Here is a 17,620-nt window from a genome sequence, read left to right as displayed (position 1 = left end):
CAGTCATAAAAGCACAGGGAAAATATAAAAAGGAACGAGCTATACTGAATAAACCATTGTGGTTTTATCATTTGATCTCAAAAAAGTTACTTCATTTTAGTATTACCACGATGAAAAACTAATCTATTATTTTTAAAAAGTGCTGCTTAGAGTGAAAGAGAAACAGGACCTTTTTTTGAAGACAATGGACAACTCAACAGTCTCAAGATCCCCTTGTCAGGCCTCTCCCTCCTGCATGATGTAGAAACTCTGACCTACACTGATAAAAGACATTCTGGTTCAAGTAAGGACTTCAAGTCTCCAATTGCCTTGAACTTAGACAAGAAGAACCTTGTCAGTGGACTCCTGACCTTGTGCTGAAGTTCTCAGAGCCAGAAGCATTATCCACTGAATACTGTGGACAGGCTCAGGGATTTACAGCACAACCTTGGGCAAAGACAAGATTTCTGCCCTTGTCTATACCGAAGAAGCTATACAGTGCATTTTTACCAGAATCAAGTAAAATGACATTCATTAATGTTTAGGCAAGTTCAAATTTTATTCAGATGTAAGTCACATACGGTGAAATACCATCAAACTTTTGTTACTGTGAAAATCAAACAACTCACATCATTCACTGTGGAAGATTTGACGCCAAAATAAACTAGTCATAACACGACATTTCTATTATAAGCATGTTTATGACAGATCAACTGAGTTTGCCTCTCAGCACACAAGATCATGCTTCCAAAATTAATCGTCTTAAGAATATGTTTTATTGTGTTTGTATTCTGCTTTCAACACATCTGGTATCGAATCAAACACCACTATACTCTTCATTACAGTGATCGGAGTCTCTCCAGCTCTCCTTATCTAATCCAATTAAATGGGTCTTAATAGAAAGAATACTTGGTCTATACTATGGCCACACAAAAGAACTTCATAAACTGACACTAAGCCACAAGAAGAGAGGTCTCTTTCATAAACAAAGTAAGCCTAAATTAATGAGGTTCTGAGACACAGAAACTTCAAAGTTTTTAACATACACAGAATCACTTCAACACACATCAGATTGCTGACAAAAGGTCCAATCCTCCTTAACACCACAGCACTGATTCAATATCCTACTTGAAAAATTGTTTTTCATTATTCTTCGAAAGTCACAGTAATCTCCTGAGTTACACAGAGACCATACAGAGGCAACTCTTCTCTGAGCAACATCAATGTTTGCCTAGAAATACAAATTCTTCTATCTTGACTCTATGATAAATCAGAAAACCAAACATTCATCAAAAATTGAACTAACAGGTTGTAATGGAATATACTGAGTGATTGTTATGTTTAGTCTTGTGACCCTTTCTGTATGTATTTGATTAAATTAATGATACTCTGAGAAGTATATACTCTGATAAAAATCCTCCTATTTGTGACAATTACTTCTTAATTTGAAAACCTTGCTAAAAAGAAAGTGGTATGTTGCTCAATTATCTATTCAATTACTGGAGTACAAGTTTAACTTGAATGACAAGAACTAATCAGGAGTCTGGAGAGCTAAGGGGAAAATAACAAGTTGCCTACAATTCCAGCAGCTGAGGTGGTGTGACTCCCACCAAAACAAATGAGACTTGAATTTCTTTTGACAACTCTGATTTTAAATATATAGAACCATTTTGAAAAAATTCTACTAATTTGAAAAATAGTGGTTACTCATAAAAAAGCAGTTCAACTGTGTCTGACAAATGGTCCAGCTCCTCCAGTATTGTTGATATTTCTCCCTAGTATCATCTCCATGTACTTCTGTTTCAGGGCCTCCAGACACAAGCTTTATGGTGTTTTTGTGGTTAGCAGCGAACCTTTTGTCATGAGTGATTCGCCGTTCCTTTATCTTCCATTTATTTGTCTATTGTTTCCTTGAATCTATGTAAGCCCTTAGAAATCAAAATATCCCTTGTCAGTCTGGTTTTGTGTCCTTTGTTCCCACACAAAATCAACCCCTGAGAAACCCTGTGTCTTTCATTTTGAACTTGGTTTTCCTAACTTCCTTCAATGTTCTTTCATTCTGGTCTCACACAAAAGGGTAAGCATTCATTTCATGTGTCAAGATTAAATACACAAGAACTCCAGTACTTACCTGCAAAGATCATTCATACAGCTTGAAATATAAGAATACGGATCTATACTTTCATGACAGCTGAGAAAAGGAAACTGTAGGAATATTTGGCACTTGAAGAATATGTCCTGTGCATTAAGGAGAATCAGTAAATGAAAGTTAGCCAATACTTTCTGAACTGGCATCATTCTCTTTAGCTTTGTTTCCCTAGTCTAAAGTCCTTTATATCCCCATTAAAATTTGAGAATGGCACAGTGTCAATTTACTTTTATTATTCTTCCTAAAATTTGTTCTCTCTGCCTAGGCATACTTGACTGCATGCTGGTCTTAAACCAGCTGAGATGAAAGGGTGTGAAATGACAAAAAAAAGCATTTTGTGTCAATGCAAAAGCTGACCTGCAGATATTTCTGCAGTATTTCACAATTGCTAAAAATAATGAGGCGTAAGATGCCAGGACTGGAAACTGAACCCAAGTTTAATGCAGTAATGAAGAGTTCTGCCAGCAGACTGGTGCCACTTGGCACATCCAATCTGAGCCTTTGTACTTTTAAGCTAAACATATGAAGAACTTCAAGCACTCCCTAGCAACAGCCCTGATCTGAATACTTCCTTTCTCAAAGCCTCAATGCATTTAAGGCTTTTTCAACATTGTGTATATTGTTAGATTCTTGTACCATCAGTAGGCAATGAATATGAAGAAAATACATGTATAAGTGTACATGTATCCAAGTATATACATAAAATATTATTAATTTACCTCAGTGGATCCTGCATTGGCTGAGCAAGGACTGGAAAAATCTGAGGCAGTAGGGACACAAGCTGTATCATCGGAGGCTTGCACAGCCCAGCTGTTTGCAAATTCAGCAATGTCTTCTGTATATTCACCTACTGCATGAAAATATTTGAAGAGCAACAATAAAAAAAATTGTCAACATAAACACATAAGACAGCTTTGAAATTTTTAATAATTTTTCAATGTATTCATTAGCTCAATTATAGATGTTTTCAGAGCACAAATTGTAAAGAAAAGTATTTTTCTTTTTTTTATTTCAAGCTGTATTTTATACTCCGTTTAAATAAAAAGATTGAAAAATACATGACAAGGTGCTGGCTTGGGGTTTTTTAAGTGTAATCACTCATAATTTTATAAAAAATATACAAATAAAGACAAGTGTAAGGCATTGAGTACTTAAGAAAAAATACACTTCTTTGAAGCAATTCAAGTCTTTCATCATGTTCCACTAAGGTCTGTTAGTGGTATTATCTCCCTTCTCTTCCCTTAGTGCAGAAAAGCCCTACAACACACACTCATGAGATGCCCAGCACTTCTCACAGCATGAGCATTGGAGAATTAATGAACAAGATGCATGACTGGAAGTCATGGCAACAGGCTTAGATACATGAACATACAAGAAGTTTGGCAATAAAGAAACAGACCAAAAATTCCTGTATATTTGCAGCAAGAACTAAATATTGCATTTTCTCTACATTCGTAATGGGGTTAAAAAGAATATACTGCCTCCACTTTGAAGAACCTTACAGTAATTGGTATAAATGCTATGGTTATCTATATCTATGCATGGTTAGGAGACAAGGTATTGAATGAAATCAGCTAGAGAGGTTTTCTTTAACAGAGCTGCACTATAGAAAGCTTAATCTAACTTCTAGCACAAGAGGTACAAAGGTGGATACTACAACATTGAAAGCCACAAAGCACACTAATCAGGTATGTATACTTAGATCCCCACAAATAAATGAAGATAAGATTCTAATCATCTGTTACTAAAAAAAAGTCTGTTTTACTTAAGAGTCAGGGAGACTTAATATATTTCTTCCTCTCTGACAGAGTAGTTCTTTATGCAGAAAATACTTCCCAAACATAAAGGGCTAGGATTTGATCTAGAGGGGAACCTGTTGATAAAATTCTACTTCTACAAAAACATATAAATACCTTCTTGAACTAGGACCTTTTCCCTTTGCATCTTTAATGATGAGGAGAAGGAAAAGTGAAGCCGAAATACTATTTTATTGTAATAAGTGAAACAGGACTCTGTCTTTTCACAACATTATATTTATACAGCATTGTATTTAAAGTGAACATGGAAACTGTTAACACAAAGTAAGGCTAAGCTATTTACTTACTGTTTTGAAGTATCAGGTCATCATATTTATTGCCATTAAAATTTCCACAAAGGCCACAAGGTCTTCCCTTATGGTCTTCTGTCAGCTTAATATAAATACCAGAGTTTCCATCCCAAGCAAGAGAAAAACCAAAAGTAGTCTTCACCAGAATATAGTCAGCCAGTCTCTCAATGAAAGCATTTCCAACCGTCTGAGGCAATATTAACCTGGAAAAATATAGTCTATATCAAATATCTCAGATGAGGTGAGGTTCATGCTAGAAAAATGCCACATAAAACATCACCTTCGAACTCACTAAACCATTTTTCCCTGGTGTACACAGTCACTCCATTCAATTCTTCATCCTGTTTTTACTACCTTCTGTTTACTTCTCTATATCAACCATCAAAAATGAGTGCTTTCTGTTGTATACACCTATCAATTGTATCAATTATAAGCTTGCAAGAATAATGCATCTTTACTTCCAAAGCCTGGCACAGGTGCGTTATGGAATGCTTGAGTTCATGAGCCTGCTGTGTTGGGCAAGGAGCTATATGGTGCTATGAGCCCAAGCAGCCCTTCTGGGCACTGGGTCATCACTGGGTTAGACAACTGCAAATGGAGGAACTCGCAATGCAGAAAACACCTTTGACAAAAAAGTTGTAACTCTTCTTCCTTTGGTGAAAGACCACTGGACAATAATAAGCACAGATCTAATCCTAGTCTTCCAAAGTTGCTTCTGTTGGGTTGAACAGTATCACTGTAGCTATCATTCTCAGATACTAATGGCCATAGCATTCCAAAGGAGATGGCAAAAGCACCTTAACAAGCATTTTAAATTTTCTGTACTTTATCAACCAGTAAAATATACTTATGATAGCCTTGGGCTCATCTTTTTACTTGTTAAAAATAAGAAAAGGTAAATTTGAAGGTTTGACATACCTCAGAGATATTTTGTGGGTTTTTTTCCCCAAAGGGGCTTAAGATCTTTATTTTAACCAATTCAGACTCATCTAGAAGACGATCATGTCTTATATGAGCTATAGCTATAGCTACCAAGAACAAATAATGATTGCCTTGTTCCAAATGGTATCAGGATGCACCAGAGATTAGACAGGACTGCCTGACACAGACTTTGTCTGTACAAAGCAGGAATGAATAATTGTTAGGTTACAGCTGAGAAGTTGAACACAGTTAATGCAGGGAGTGTATTCTATCCTCACTCAGGTATTGCATCAGCACTGTTACATCTGCTCACACCAGAGCTCCATCAACCCCAATACAGAACTGCAAGGGATCAATGAAGATACAGATCAAATTAATTTATCTGGATTGTGTAAGAAGCATCAAATTCCCAAACTACACATTATCTTTTTGCAATAAAATATTAAAACACACCATTAGAACACTTACCTGATTCCATTTTTTCTTACTTCATGTCCTGAAATCATTATTTCTTGTTGGTTTGAAAAAAATAAGCTGATGGACCTATGACAAGTATATACTGAACCATAACAGTGAGGACTGTTATGAACCTATGAGGGAAAATATAGACACATAATAAGAGAAAATGCTTATCCTCAATAATATCACACCATTTTTATTAAATTCATACATGATATTTTAAATTTTTATGCTCCAGTTACTGAAAGCGCTTTACAAATAAATACCTAGAATATTACAAAGTCACAGTTACAAAGATATGCAGAACTCAAAGCTCACACTACACAATACTACTGAGAAATATATGGAGTGATTACTAGTGCATAGCATCACATGCCAGTGGTCTCAATACTGGGTGAAAGAGTCAAGTATTTCAGGCTGACAAACTTCAGAGCCATTGTGGTGAGCTAGCTTACAGTTGGCAAAGTAGGAGCTTGTTACTCACACTGGAGAAAACACCCCTATTGCTCTGTTTCTAGAGGTCTGATCTATAAAACAGAATTACAAACCAATACAGAACTTCAGTGGGATAGCAGCACTCTCCCTGCCAGCTGAGACTGGTACCAGCTGAACTACAGCATGCCTTCCTGAACCACTCAGGATTTCTTGAGATTTTGTGCTCCCACAGATCACAGCAGGCATCTAATTTACATGGAATTGTTAAAATCCATTTTGCACCAGCTTTCTAGCCCTGCTAATGGAGAAGGGTACACTTTTCTGAAGTATGCTTCTCCCCATTACAGCATAATAAACCAGAGGATTGGTTTAGTCACATATCAATTTATCTCGCTTGAATGCAGTACTCTCTTGACTTGAAAACTGTGGGTTTGTGCTTGAGAAAAACTTAGTTTTCATTCATCTCAGTGGGGATGAGCCACCCAAACCTGTAGGATGTCCTATAGTGCTTCAAAGCCTATGAGCTTATTTAAAATACCATTGAAGAGGGGAATGTGTTTTGAATCTTAGATGCCTATCAGTACCCAGATTAAAATATAGACAGAGTTTAGATAGCTCAAATATGACTTATGTTAATGTGTGTGCCATCATTCCCTGAGAAGGATGGGAATTTCATTACCAGTTTATTTGACAGTGCTGTGAAGCTAAATAAACTTCTAATTGGGAACATTTTACCAACATAGTGATGGAGGCAGTAAATGTAATTGTTTTGAAGAAAATACCTGTGAGTAAACACATATAGTGATAATGAATACTTGAATTAATCTTCCTTAACTGACACTAAATCCTGGAAGTAAAAACATGTTTATTTCAGTGAAATAAACTAGACCAGGAAAAGCATTAAGAATTTTTACATGTATAAAGATAATCATCATTAAAGACAACATTAAAGTTATTAGTACTGCCAGATGGCTTCTATGTAAACCTGGCCCAAGACAGAAACACAATAAAGGAAAATCAAAATAATTCTTATGCTTTCTTTTCCTCTTGAGGGGTAGATTATTAAAGCCAGACAGACCATAACATGAGGATTTGGCAAGGTTTTTGACTCTCCATTGCCCAGTTTGTCTACAATCTCACATTACTTATGACTTTGCTGAGAAAACATTTTCAGTTTTTAGTAAAACATGACATTTGTTCCAGCAGTTGAATGGAGCCTTCTCTTTTTCCAGAGCCACTGGAATCCACCCACACATTGATTCTAGATTTTAATATGATCTTGGACTTTGCTACAGCACTTTCTGGAAACCCCTAAGAGGTCACAGCTGCATATAGAATCCAAAGAATTAAAATGAAATTGTGGAAGACAGGTGTAACAGCATCTCTCTGTAAATTGAGTAGGCAGAAATTACTGTTTTAATGGTAGATTTATCTTTGCTAAGTGCTGTTATCTGAGGGAAGAAGAGGTCATCTGTTTATAAATGAAAAATAGTCCTCAGAGCAGAAACCAGCATCTAGATCTGCCCTTATCCCTGAGATGCCTGTACCCACACGGGCTCAGAATTAGGACCCCTCTTGTCCCTTCTTCACTGCCGAGTCAGCACCAAATCCCAACCATTGTGAATAAAGTAATATAATGAGCTTGTATCCTCTCCCCACAGTAACCCACAGCCTGACATATAGGGCATCTCTCTTGAAAGAAGGTATAGTTTTGAACTCTCCCTGACCCAAAGTCATTAACCATGGATACTCAGCAATTTGAAGAAATTACTAAAAAGAGTGCCTTCCATACATAGGTCAAGATGAAAGCTTTTGAGCTGTTAATCTTCTCTGCATGACGTAGAGGTAATCCAAAATTAGAATGCAAATCCCTAGAGGGGACAGGGTGGGGGAGCAAATCCCATTGGCCAGAAGGCAGATCCTCATAGCGTGCCAATAGCTGTGAATCAGGGCCTAGCACATTCGTGTTCCTCGCTATTAGGCAAGTGATAGCTGTTTACACTTTACTCAGTAACTCAATATTTTTTTACAGTCTGACAGCTAAAGTTTTATTGAAAGTTTCTGAGGTCTGCTTTCAGACTCACTTTTGCTCCCAGAAGGGAGAGAGCAGAAATCCCATTAAGGATAAGAGGAGTAAGAAATACTATTTTTAATATACTGACTCTGTTGATTATAATTTCATCAGTGTTTTGAGTTACTCCTCATAGATTTAGCCACTTCCAGAAGCACAGTTTTATATTTAAATAACTAATGCCCAGTTTGGTACCTTTATTGTCTCTCCACTTCTTTTACTTATTTATTTGCTTTTGTATTTGCTTACATACTTGTTTCTAGTGTATGTTCATATACTTACCCAAACAGTGTACTGGGGTTCCAGAGTACTGCAGTCTTTTGCAAATATGTAGGAGCAATTTCCTGGGAAGTAGTAGTAAATGCCATCAAACGTTTCAAAATTATACTGTCCCCATGATTTGCAAATCCCATCTCGATCCTTACCAGTGTTAGGTACTGGAGAGAACACACTGAGTTTACAAGAAGCATGGTCATCGAAAATTGACAGGTGTCACATGCATCTACAAAAGTAGGAGCTCAGAAAGGAAACAAGAGCTTACAAAAGAAATACATAGCAAGTACAAAAGATAAACCTGTGTCAGCTTAAAATAAAGTCAGTACTCTTTTTTTAATCTTAAGACGACAGTTTTAGCCTTGTGCAATCATTGTTTCTATTTGCTTCAGTGGAGACATTTTATTTACAAGTAGAGGCATGAGATTTAGATATTCTGTACATCCTAGAAGACAATTATTGTTGATGTTTGCACACAGCAGATTCCAGAAACTAGTGTATTTAAATACTAGGTAATTTAATTTGCAATAAATCATTCATTAGGAAAAAAGCAGAGGCTTTTAGGTTGTTCAGCTAACTTTTAAAAAAAGTTGTCTGGCTACTGATGTGCTAGACAATGGTTTATCTGTTATGGTATCTGTGTATGATTACAACCCAAGTGCTAAAATTCAGGCATTTCTGATGCTGCTTTCTATATGTCCCTAATGCATATCATTTTAATCCTCCTAGCTTCTGGCCAAATGAGAGTCTTACTACAGAGAAATCACAAATATGCTGGTAACAGTAGTTTTTTTCAAAACCTGTATCCTAAATCTTCCTGAATGCTGACTCCAAATATTTTGGCCCAAAACTTACCAATTTGGCACCTGCTTCCTTGAGCCTGAAATAACTGACAGTCACAGGCACCTGCCTCTGTGCAGGCTGCTCCATTAAGGCATTCCTGAGGACATGAACCTGTAAGCAAGCATAGCAGCCTGTTAGTAGACACAGTATTTTGCAAACAGGCTGAGAGATCCCAGTTAAATCTGTTTATTGTTAAATCGCAAGCATCTATATTAGCTGAGAAAATTAACCAACGACCATCTCCATTTTTTAACGTTTGCTTAATTTTATCTTTTGTGTTCCTTGGTTAAAAGAGAAGCAAGGCTCTCATTTGGTTTGAGACTTATAAACTAACAAAGGAGCAAAAGGTCAGCCTCCTCCAAGCAAACAAAAGGTCAAGTTCCCATGTAAAGAAATCAAATCCCAGCCCCGCTGATCTCAAAATATACAGGACACAGATCATTCTAATTGGCTAAATTCAGCCTAATTTATACATATATTCAGTTTCTCCCTCCTAAACATTACTGCAAAGCGTACATTCAGCTTATAAACAGGCCAGAATATATATTTGAGAGAGTCAAAACCAGTCCTAAACAACCTTCCCTACACGCTAAAAAAAAGTCAGCTAAAAGGTTATTTCTGCTTCAGAGGTGACTGGAGTCAGAGACTTTAGATTCCATGGGAATGGTTTGTTTTATGTTATAATTAGTAATTTTTTTCCAAAAGCAGTTACATTAAATGGTTTTATAGTCTTCTTGAAAGCTAAGACCTCCTTGTCATTTACTAATCATTCATTGAGGTGGGTCTAAATCATAATTCCCCAAAAGTGGAGAAGAAAGCTGGTCCCAAAGCAAAACTTCATCAGTTTTTGCAGATAGTTGCTTGCCTTCTTGGAGTAGGATCAAAACTCCACATACATACAAAATCTTCCAATGTTGCTGATGGAGATTAAAAAAGCATCACAAAAGGCATGAAGTAAATTAAATAAACAGGCCCTTCCACTCCCAATGTATCCACAGTAAAGCTGCCAGGGACATTAAATGGGAACAAAATGGGACCTTTACAGTAAAGGTACACAGAAGCTACCAGTGATTAGGAACATCATCCATCATTGTGAAAATTCCATTCCATGCTTAGCTTTGAATATTTTCCATTTAAGAGCTGCTTTCCAAATATACACAGATACTCTGAAAATACCAGCAAAGCAAAAATTATTGTTTCTATAGCAGCACAAATGGGGAAATCGTCTTTGTAGTTTTTAGAATTTTGAGTTGCAAAACCACATATATTCATTTACATGGAAAGATGCAACAGAAGGCACCTATCTAGTCATTTTCCAAGAAGGACACCAAAATTCCAACCAAAGTTGCAAACAGTGAACTTTTCTGTAAAACAATTTCTGTAACTTTGGCCAGCTTTTACAGCTTTTCTGTAACTTTGGCCAGTTTGCCCAATGCTTAAAACCCTCCAGGAGCAGCTTTATGCTCATTGCCTGAATACTCCTTTCCCCTTGCACCACCAGTTACAAGCCTCTCTGACATACTTACATCCTCTGACAAGGCCAGAAAAAAGTGGCAGAAACAAAAAATTGCAATAGAACTAAACATCATTTTTAAAAAAATGGCTTCATTAGCTGTTTAGATTCAGTTGTAAGGCCTTATTTTGAAAGTAAAATTTTAAAAGATTTTTTTTTTAATTTAACATGCATAAAATGAGAAAGGACGGGGTTTTGTAGGGGCATGAGGAAGAGGGCTTCCAGCCCACGGTAACACAGGGGAGGAAAGCAGCATTGTCAGGGCTCTGTCCTCCTGCAGGTGAGGACAGCACTGACCTCCTGGTGGACTCCGCACAAGGGCCCCATGATGGTGCAACCGAGAGACAGCTTGAACCTGTCAGGGAAACATAAAATCAAAATCAGGGTGTTTGTGGTTTACACGTGAATTGATAAAAGCCTGAGGCCTTGCACTCAAACTCTGGGTTGGGACTTCTAATATAGAAGAGTAATTTGCATCTTTGCCAGTGCATAGCATGGGTACTGCTAGAAGGATTGGCAGCCTGGGGAGGAGAAGCAGGGTGGCTTTTGAGGGGACTGGGGAAAGATACAGCTGCTCTGTTAGACCACTACTGACCTCTCATCCTTGCCCTCCAGTTCCAGTGAATCACCGAGGCTCTGCAGGGGAAGTTTTGCATTTACATTTGAAAGGAAAAGGGAGGGGACAGAGAGCAACCTGCCTTTTTTACTTCAGTCAAATACCCACAGTTGGAGAGCTCCCTCTATTTCATCCGCTCCCCTGACTCGCGCTCTGTGCTGCACCCCAATCGTCCCACTATGGCCAGTCGAGCTGCAATGGATTTTAGCAGAGGTAGAGCGTCCTTACTGCGACAGCACTACTCTGCTGAGGGCCCTCCGAGGACACCGCCAGTCCTGCCTCTCGCAGAGGCTTGATTGCCCGTAGCACAGTGTTTGACACCAGCGACCTTCTGACCTGATCAGGGGCACATAGATCTCGAAGGGTCTTGGAGAGAAAAGCCTGGTTCAGCTGCAGGCTCCCCGAAACACTCTGAGGCGGGACCGCCCCTGGCTTCATGCCTACCCCCTTCCAACGGGGTTATAACCCTTGGCTGGGCTCCAGAGTGTGAATGTGTGGGAGAACGAGATTCCTCCGTTTACAACTGAACTTCAGCTCAACATTGCGGGGATGCTGCACTGAGGCAGCGTGGGGCCGGGGCGATGGGAGCCAGGGCCGGGTCGGGCCGGAGCTACCAGAGCACCACGTCCAGGGGGGAGCCTTGCCAGTGGCGCCGCCATTGTGCCTCTGACAAACACAAACAGCTTTTCAGGGCGTTCTGTTCACCCTCACAAAAGACAGAGATGTTCCGGGTTTGTTTCCCATGGTGTGCGTCAGTCAGCTCGGGAGGGTAGGCTGCCCACTGGGCGCTTTGCTGAGGGAGAATGAAGGCATGAGGCCACGGCTCGGGCGGGGTGAGCAGGTGGGGAGTAGCTGCTCCTCCTCACTGTCCTCCTGTTACCGCAGCCCTTCTCCCCACAAAGACTCATTTGTAAGGATGGCAAAGGCCCAGAGCAGAAAGGGAGGAGGGTTTCCCCTCCCTCTGCTTTTGTAGGTATAACCTACCTCGGCTGTTACAAGATCTCTTCTCTGTCGAGTTGCATTAAACTCATTTCTGGCGGAAAACAAAAAGGATCTTGTATTATCAAAGGTCCCTGGAGCAACCTGAATAAGCAAGTCCCCAGAGAGATGTGTTTCTCTCTGATTACCATCACTTTGTCAAAGAGGTCTTTCTTGGGTTAACATTTAAAAAGGTGATTTTTTTTTTTTTTTGGTCATTGTCTCATTTTACAGCATTGGGCGGCACTCCAATCTCTGCTTGGACAGGGAGGTACCTGGAGCTTTTGGGAGATGTGACTAGGCAATACAGACTTACACAACAGGATACAAAATTGTAAAGCAGCTTCATATTTACTTCGTGCTACAAGTGGCTACAAGTTCCCCAGAGTGTTGCTTGAATATACTCTGATGATACTCTTGATAGCAAGAAATGACTCTCCAGCTGGAGCCGACTTTATGATTTAGAAACAAGGGCATCAAACTATAAAACACACTTAGATCTATCAACACTTCATGATGGGATATCATTTGACTTGCATGTGTGTTCCCTAGATGTATTAGAATGCATTAGACATACAAAGCTACGTCCAACTTGATGCTTCCATTGAAATTGATGGCATAGCTCCCATTTAATTCAATGGGATCAGGAACATTGCCTAGTTTGGGTTTTGTTTGGATTTCAGCTTCTATGTGAAAATTTGTATTGAAAATGTTTATTTTAAGGCTGTATAGCACTTACTTCTCTGTGCTTCAAATAGCAGCTAGGATTTTATCATGCAGTTAAAATGGTAGATGGATATTCATTTAATGTATTTTTCCAGTAATGAAATCATGATCTCATGGTGTTTTCATTCCATTATTCCTCTAAGCTTTCTCGAGACCATAGAAGTATCCTCTTTCATGAGGACCTCCATTTTTCAAAGAGAGGACCCATGCCCGTTATGTAAATACTTGAAAAAGAGTTGTAAACATTCTGAACATTGTAAACATCCAACCTACATGTAGATGACATTTTACATGTTACATTCAAGCCTATATTTTACTTTCTAACTTGCACTGCATTGCATTTGCTCATTCTTGTTCTATTTGTAGGACTTGAGAAATAAGGAATAAAAACTTACCTCAAAGTTCTTCTCAAAAGAGAAAGCTTGCAGTAAGATCCTGTAGGTTAAAAAATCATGAAGTTTAACATTTTTTGCTGCAGCTTCACTCTGCCCTTGGCAAGCAATGTCAAGTTTAAAACAACACTATTGAATTTTGGGATTGAATAATTCTGAGTTTTCCAGGGCAACTTTGCACAAACTTTTCTGTTTCCAAGGAATGTAGCACTACATTCTCTCCTTCCTAAAAATTTGATTCTCTCGTGCACTCTTCACCTGCATGTTTTCATGGTTGTAGTTCATGGTACATGCTTCATGGTACATGCTACCATGAAGAAGTGAAAAAGATTTCATAGTTCTTCAGAGGCTCAGAACAAAAAAATAGAACAGGTAAACAGGTAAAATAGAACAGGCGCTCAGAGCTTTCCAGAATCAAACTTCCAGGGTTATAATAATTTTTTGACTGTTACTTGTAAGACTCAATTGTAAATAATTTTAAATGAGTCCATGCTTAAAACAAGCAAAAATATAAACAAACAAAAGCACAAACCAATTTCTTATATTACATTAGAAATCCTTATAATTGTTGCAAGGAAACTATCTATAAGATAGTTGCATTACATAGAAAATAAGATAATTTCTGTAACTAAAAGAGCAATTATTTACTCTAGCAGTCGAAAAATGTTTAAGAAAACTGCAGGTGCAGTCTATTTAACAAAATCATACTTCACTGAAAATCATTAAATGCTTACTCATCTGACCATAATAGCAAGAATGTCACGGAAATTAGATTTTGTTCATAAATAATTGTTTTGTAACAAATTCAGACATAAAAAAACAGATCTTAAAAAGAAGTTACATTCTAATTTCTTCACCTGTGAGAGAGAATGGTGATATATACTTGTTTAATTTGCATTTACAAATTTCAGCGAGGTCAAAAAATACAATAGAAAAATAAGGAGCTATAATATTAAAATATTTAGAAAAATCTTTGTAAAAATTAATATTACTACAAAAAATTGAATTAAATTCTTACCTTGCAAAGAGGACAGCAGTGAATGAAGCAAGAATATACTCCATGGTATCATTAAACTGAGCTTTCCTACAATGTTCATTTCAGTGTAAATTAGAATAAGGGAACTTGTACAAATTAATGGCTTTGATGATATGGCATCTTAAAACTATGTATTTCTACAGTGTGTTTAAATCCTTTAGAAGTTAGATAATTGGACTCATTATTTAAAATAATGCAATGCAAAAAAGGAAAAGGAGACTTCAATCTTGGTCGCTACATGCAGCTTCAGGAGTTCAGCGAGTGTTGCGTACAACTTCCTGGCTGCATGTCTCTCATTAGCAATGCATGGTAGCTCCTCAGCACAGTCTGTATTAGTTACACTTCCACCAGACCTGCGAGTATTACTCCCCTGTTGAATTGAATCGGCCCTTTATAACGTAGCAGACAATGACAGAAATGTTGCCATGTCGTAGTGGTTTGAGAGATCCTTCAGTCGGCACACACCTTTGTGTGCTTTGAGGCTTAAGCTGAGTGCTGTTCTCTATTCCTTAGTATGGCAAAATATTGTTGCAAGACCTTGAAATAATACCACTGCATAAACTATAACCAGATGGTTTTAGAGATTAACATATTAATGATTTATCTCTGTCCTAAAAGGAGAGATATGAACTTCCATTAAATAATGCATCCGGATTTTTAAGAATACTGTGGATGTATTTCTGGGTATAGTTTGCTTATAGTGCAAAAGAAGGTTTCTCAGATAATTATATTTTGGTTTTAAAAAATAATGTTACGAAAATTTCATATTAGGAAAAAGGAGAAAGAAGTCAACAGGGCCAAAGAGTTTCATTTCTTATTTTCATCAAAATATAAAAATATAATTTTACCAAAATTAAAAATTATCATATTTTAAAATAAAATACTCTTGCCATCTATACCATGATGTAAACAGAATCATTAAAAAGCCCAGCTTTAAAGATATATACAATGCTGCTTGAAATTGTTGTTGCTCATTTTATAGTGCAAAGCATATCTTTTGCCTAGTCCTCCATTCTTCCTAGGAGGTGCTTTGTGAGACCGTCTTGAGCATGCTACAGAAAGTGGGTTTGGACCCAAATAAAATTTAGAAGTTGATGGCCTCTCTTAGATAAAAAGTTCCCCCATCCTTTCTTCTAGCCTTTTCTCTTTCCTGCTCCCCAGATGGACAAGAGAAGGCAAATAAAAACTCAGCCTCTCTAAACACAGACAAGGACAAAACCCTGGTCCACGCAGCAGCCAACAGTACTGGTGAAGGTTTGGGATCACTGATGGCACAAAGGTACTTGTTTCAAACTGATACATAACACTGCACTCTGTGGAATATTTCTTAAGAACTATTTTTATTACTGTTGGATCTGAGAAGCTGACATTCCCATAATTGCATTTCAAGAGGTTTTTTTGCTTTGTTTTTACTTTTGACGAGCCATAGGCTGGTCCCATGGACTGGCTGCTTGTCTGCAACTGGACTGCATCTCTCAGCTCAGTTGCATCTTCTGCATGTGGTCTGAAACCACTCCACACCGCAAACAGAAGCAAAAGAAGTGAGTTCCTAGGCCATATGGACACATTTATACAGTCACTCACAGACTTTTAACTCTTATGTGAGAACTTATAGGACATATAGATTCACCATAAACCTACTCCCAAGGCTGCTCTCGAGATGAAACCAAGCATTACATCTTCCAAATTCCATCACCAGTCTCTGTGTTATCTTACTGTCAAGCTAAGTCTGCTTTAGAAACTGTTCCAAGCTCCTCTGAGAAATCTCACCTGGGATTCCTCCCTTCCTTAAGACTGTAGTTCTCACCATGCTTCATATGCAATTTCACAAATAAATTAATATAAAATTAATAGAAATTAATTCTTTTTGTTTAACAGAAACTATCCAAAATGGCTTTTTTGTGAGTTTTGTTTGGTTTTTTAAAAATTTTTCTACAGCAGAGTTGGTATATGTTGTATTTCACAGTTGTTTAACTTCTAATATTTAAAAATAGGCTGAGCCTTATTAGCTGCAAAGGAACTTTGTAAGAATTCAAGCAATAGGCTTCATAAAGTTTAGACATCTCTGCCCAAGGCAAGGTAGCAAACAGCACAGTCCCTAGTGCATTAAGGATGTCAGCTAAAGAAAAAGAATTATTCAGCCAAGTACCCTGACTTGTAACTCAGAGGACTATATTAAAAAAGAGATTAAAAAAATCGAATCAAATTATATCAAGGCAGCAACACACATTATCTACACAAGTATTAGAATACTCCCAGACTGGCACTTCTGAAAAATTTGAACAGAAAAAAAACAAGAGAAAATAATTGCTTTTGTAAGAAAACGAGCACAATACAGAACACACTTGTCCACACTTTAAAAATGCCAGTGTTACATTTTAAAGTTGCAGATTTTTCTTCAAAAATAAAATTCAAACATTTCAATGTTAATATAGTTGCATATTGTATTCAAAATTTATTTTCTCCACATTTTCCAACATCATGTTTGAGAGGACTTAAATTTATATACAGGTTAAAATTTACCAGGATTATAAACAATGGATGAGGAAGTAACTGCTTTCCCGTGCCATGTGCACAAGCTTGCCCTGGTCTGGAACTGGGTCCACTGTCGTTAACAAAACACGGTATTTTCAATGAAGAATTCAAGTGAGGCCACATTTTGTTGTGCACAGATGATCATCCTAAGGATTAGCATTGGTGAAAGTAAGGAAAGAGCTGGGTGATACAAGGTTAAGGACATTTCTTCTTTTCTGAGAACCATCTCCAGAGCTTCTCAAGAACCTTCCTAATGGTTTGAAGATCAAACTCTTATTATTTCTCTGTGGATGTGTGTCTCTGGGCAGAGTGGATGCTCAATGACAAACACTTGATTACCATCCCTGCAGAATCAGGACACGAGGAGACATTTTTACAAACGCCTTCAAATTTTACAGGGGTTACAGTTCCCTAATGAAGTTAAGCCCTCTAGTGGGTGATCAGTAAGCAACCTCACAGAATAAAAATTTTTAACCATCCAGGCAGACAGCAGCCCAATTCTACGAACAATTCTCATTTAGAAAGCATGTGGGAAGGACATCACTCCACAGGATTGATGGGGCATTTTTATAGGATCAGAGTTCAGT

General features: G+C 37.8%; 1 protein-coding gene across 1 annotated transcript in view; it reads right to left on the bottom strand.

Moving 5' to 3' along the window:
• Positions 1-14,747, bottom strand: part of OTOGL (otogelin like) — an 87,340-nt gene extending 72,593 nt beyond the window's left edge. The window contains exons 1-10 of the mRNA XM_085045719.1: positions 14,481-14,747; positions 13,466-13,505; positions 12,351-12,399; positions 11,048-11,105; positions 9,250-9,348; positions 8,404-8,558; positions 5,625-5,746; positions 4,233-4,438; positions 2,848-2,978; positions 2,111-2,217 (exon numbers count right to left, since the gene is read on the bottom strand). Coding sequence (XP_084901845.1) covers positions 2,111-2,217; positions 2,848-2,978; positions 4,233-4,438; positions 5,625-5,746; positions 8,404-8,558; positions 9,250-9,348; positions 11,048-11,105; positions 12,351-12,399; positions 13,466-13,505; positions 14,481-14,559 — 1,046 coding nt within the window. The 5' untranslated portion in view covers positions 14,560-14,747. The remainder of the gene's footprint in view (positions 1-2,110; positions 2,218-2,847; positions 2,979-4,232; positions 4,439-5,624; positions 5,747-8,403; positions 8,559-9,249; positions 9,349-11,047; positions 11,106-12,350; positions 12,400-13,465; positions 13,506-14,480) is intronic.
• Positions 14,748-17,620: the final 2,873 nt, after the last annotated feature.

Source organism: Lichenostomus cassidix, chromosome 1Aa, assembly GCF_008360975.1.
Source record: "Lichenostomus cassidix isolate B80296 chromosome 1Aa, HeHo_3.0, whole genome shotgun sequence".
NCBI lineage: Eukaryota > Metazoa > Chordata > Aves > Passeriformes > Meliphagidae > Lichenostomus > Lichenostomus cassidix.
The sequence above is the reverse complement of the archived record's forward strand: the minus strand, read 5'-3'. Positions and strand labels throughout refer to the sequence as shown.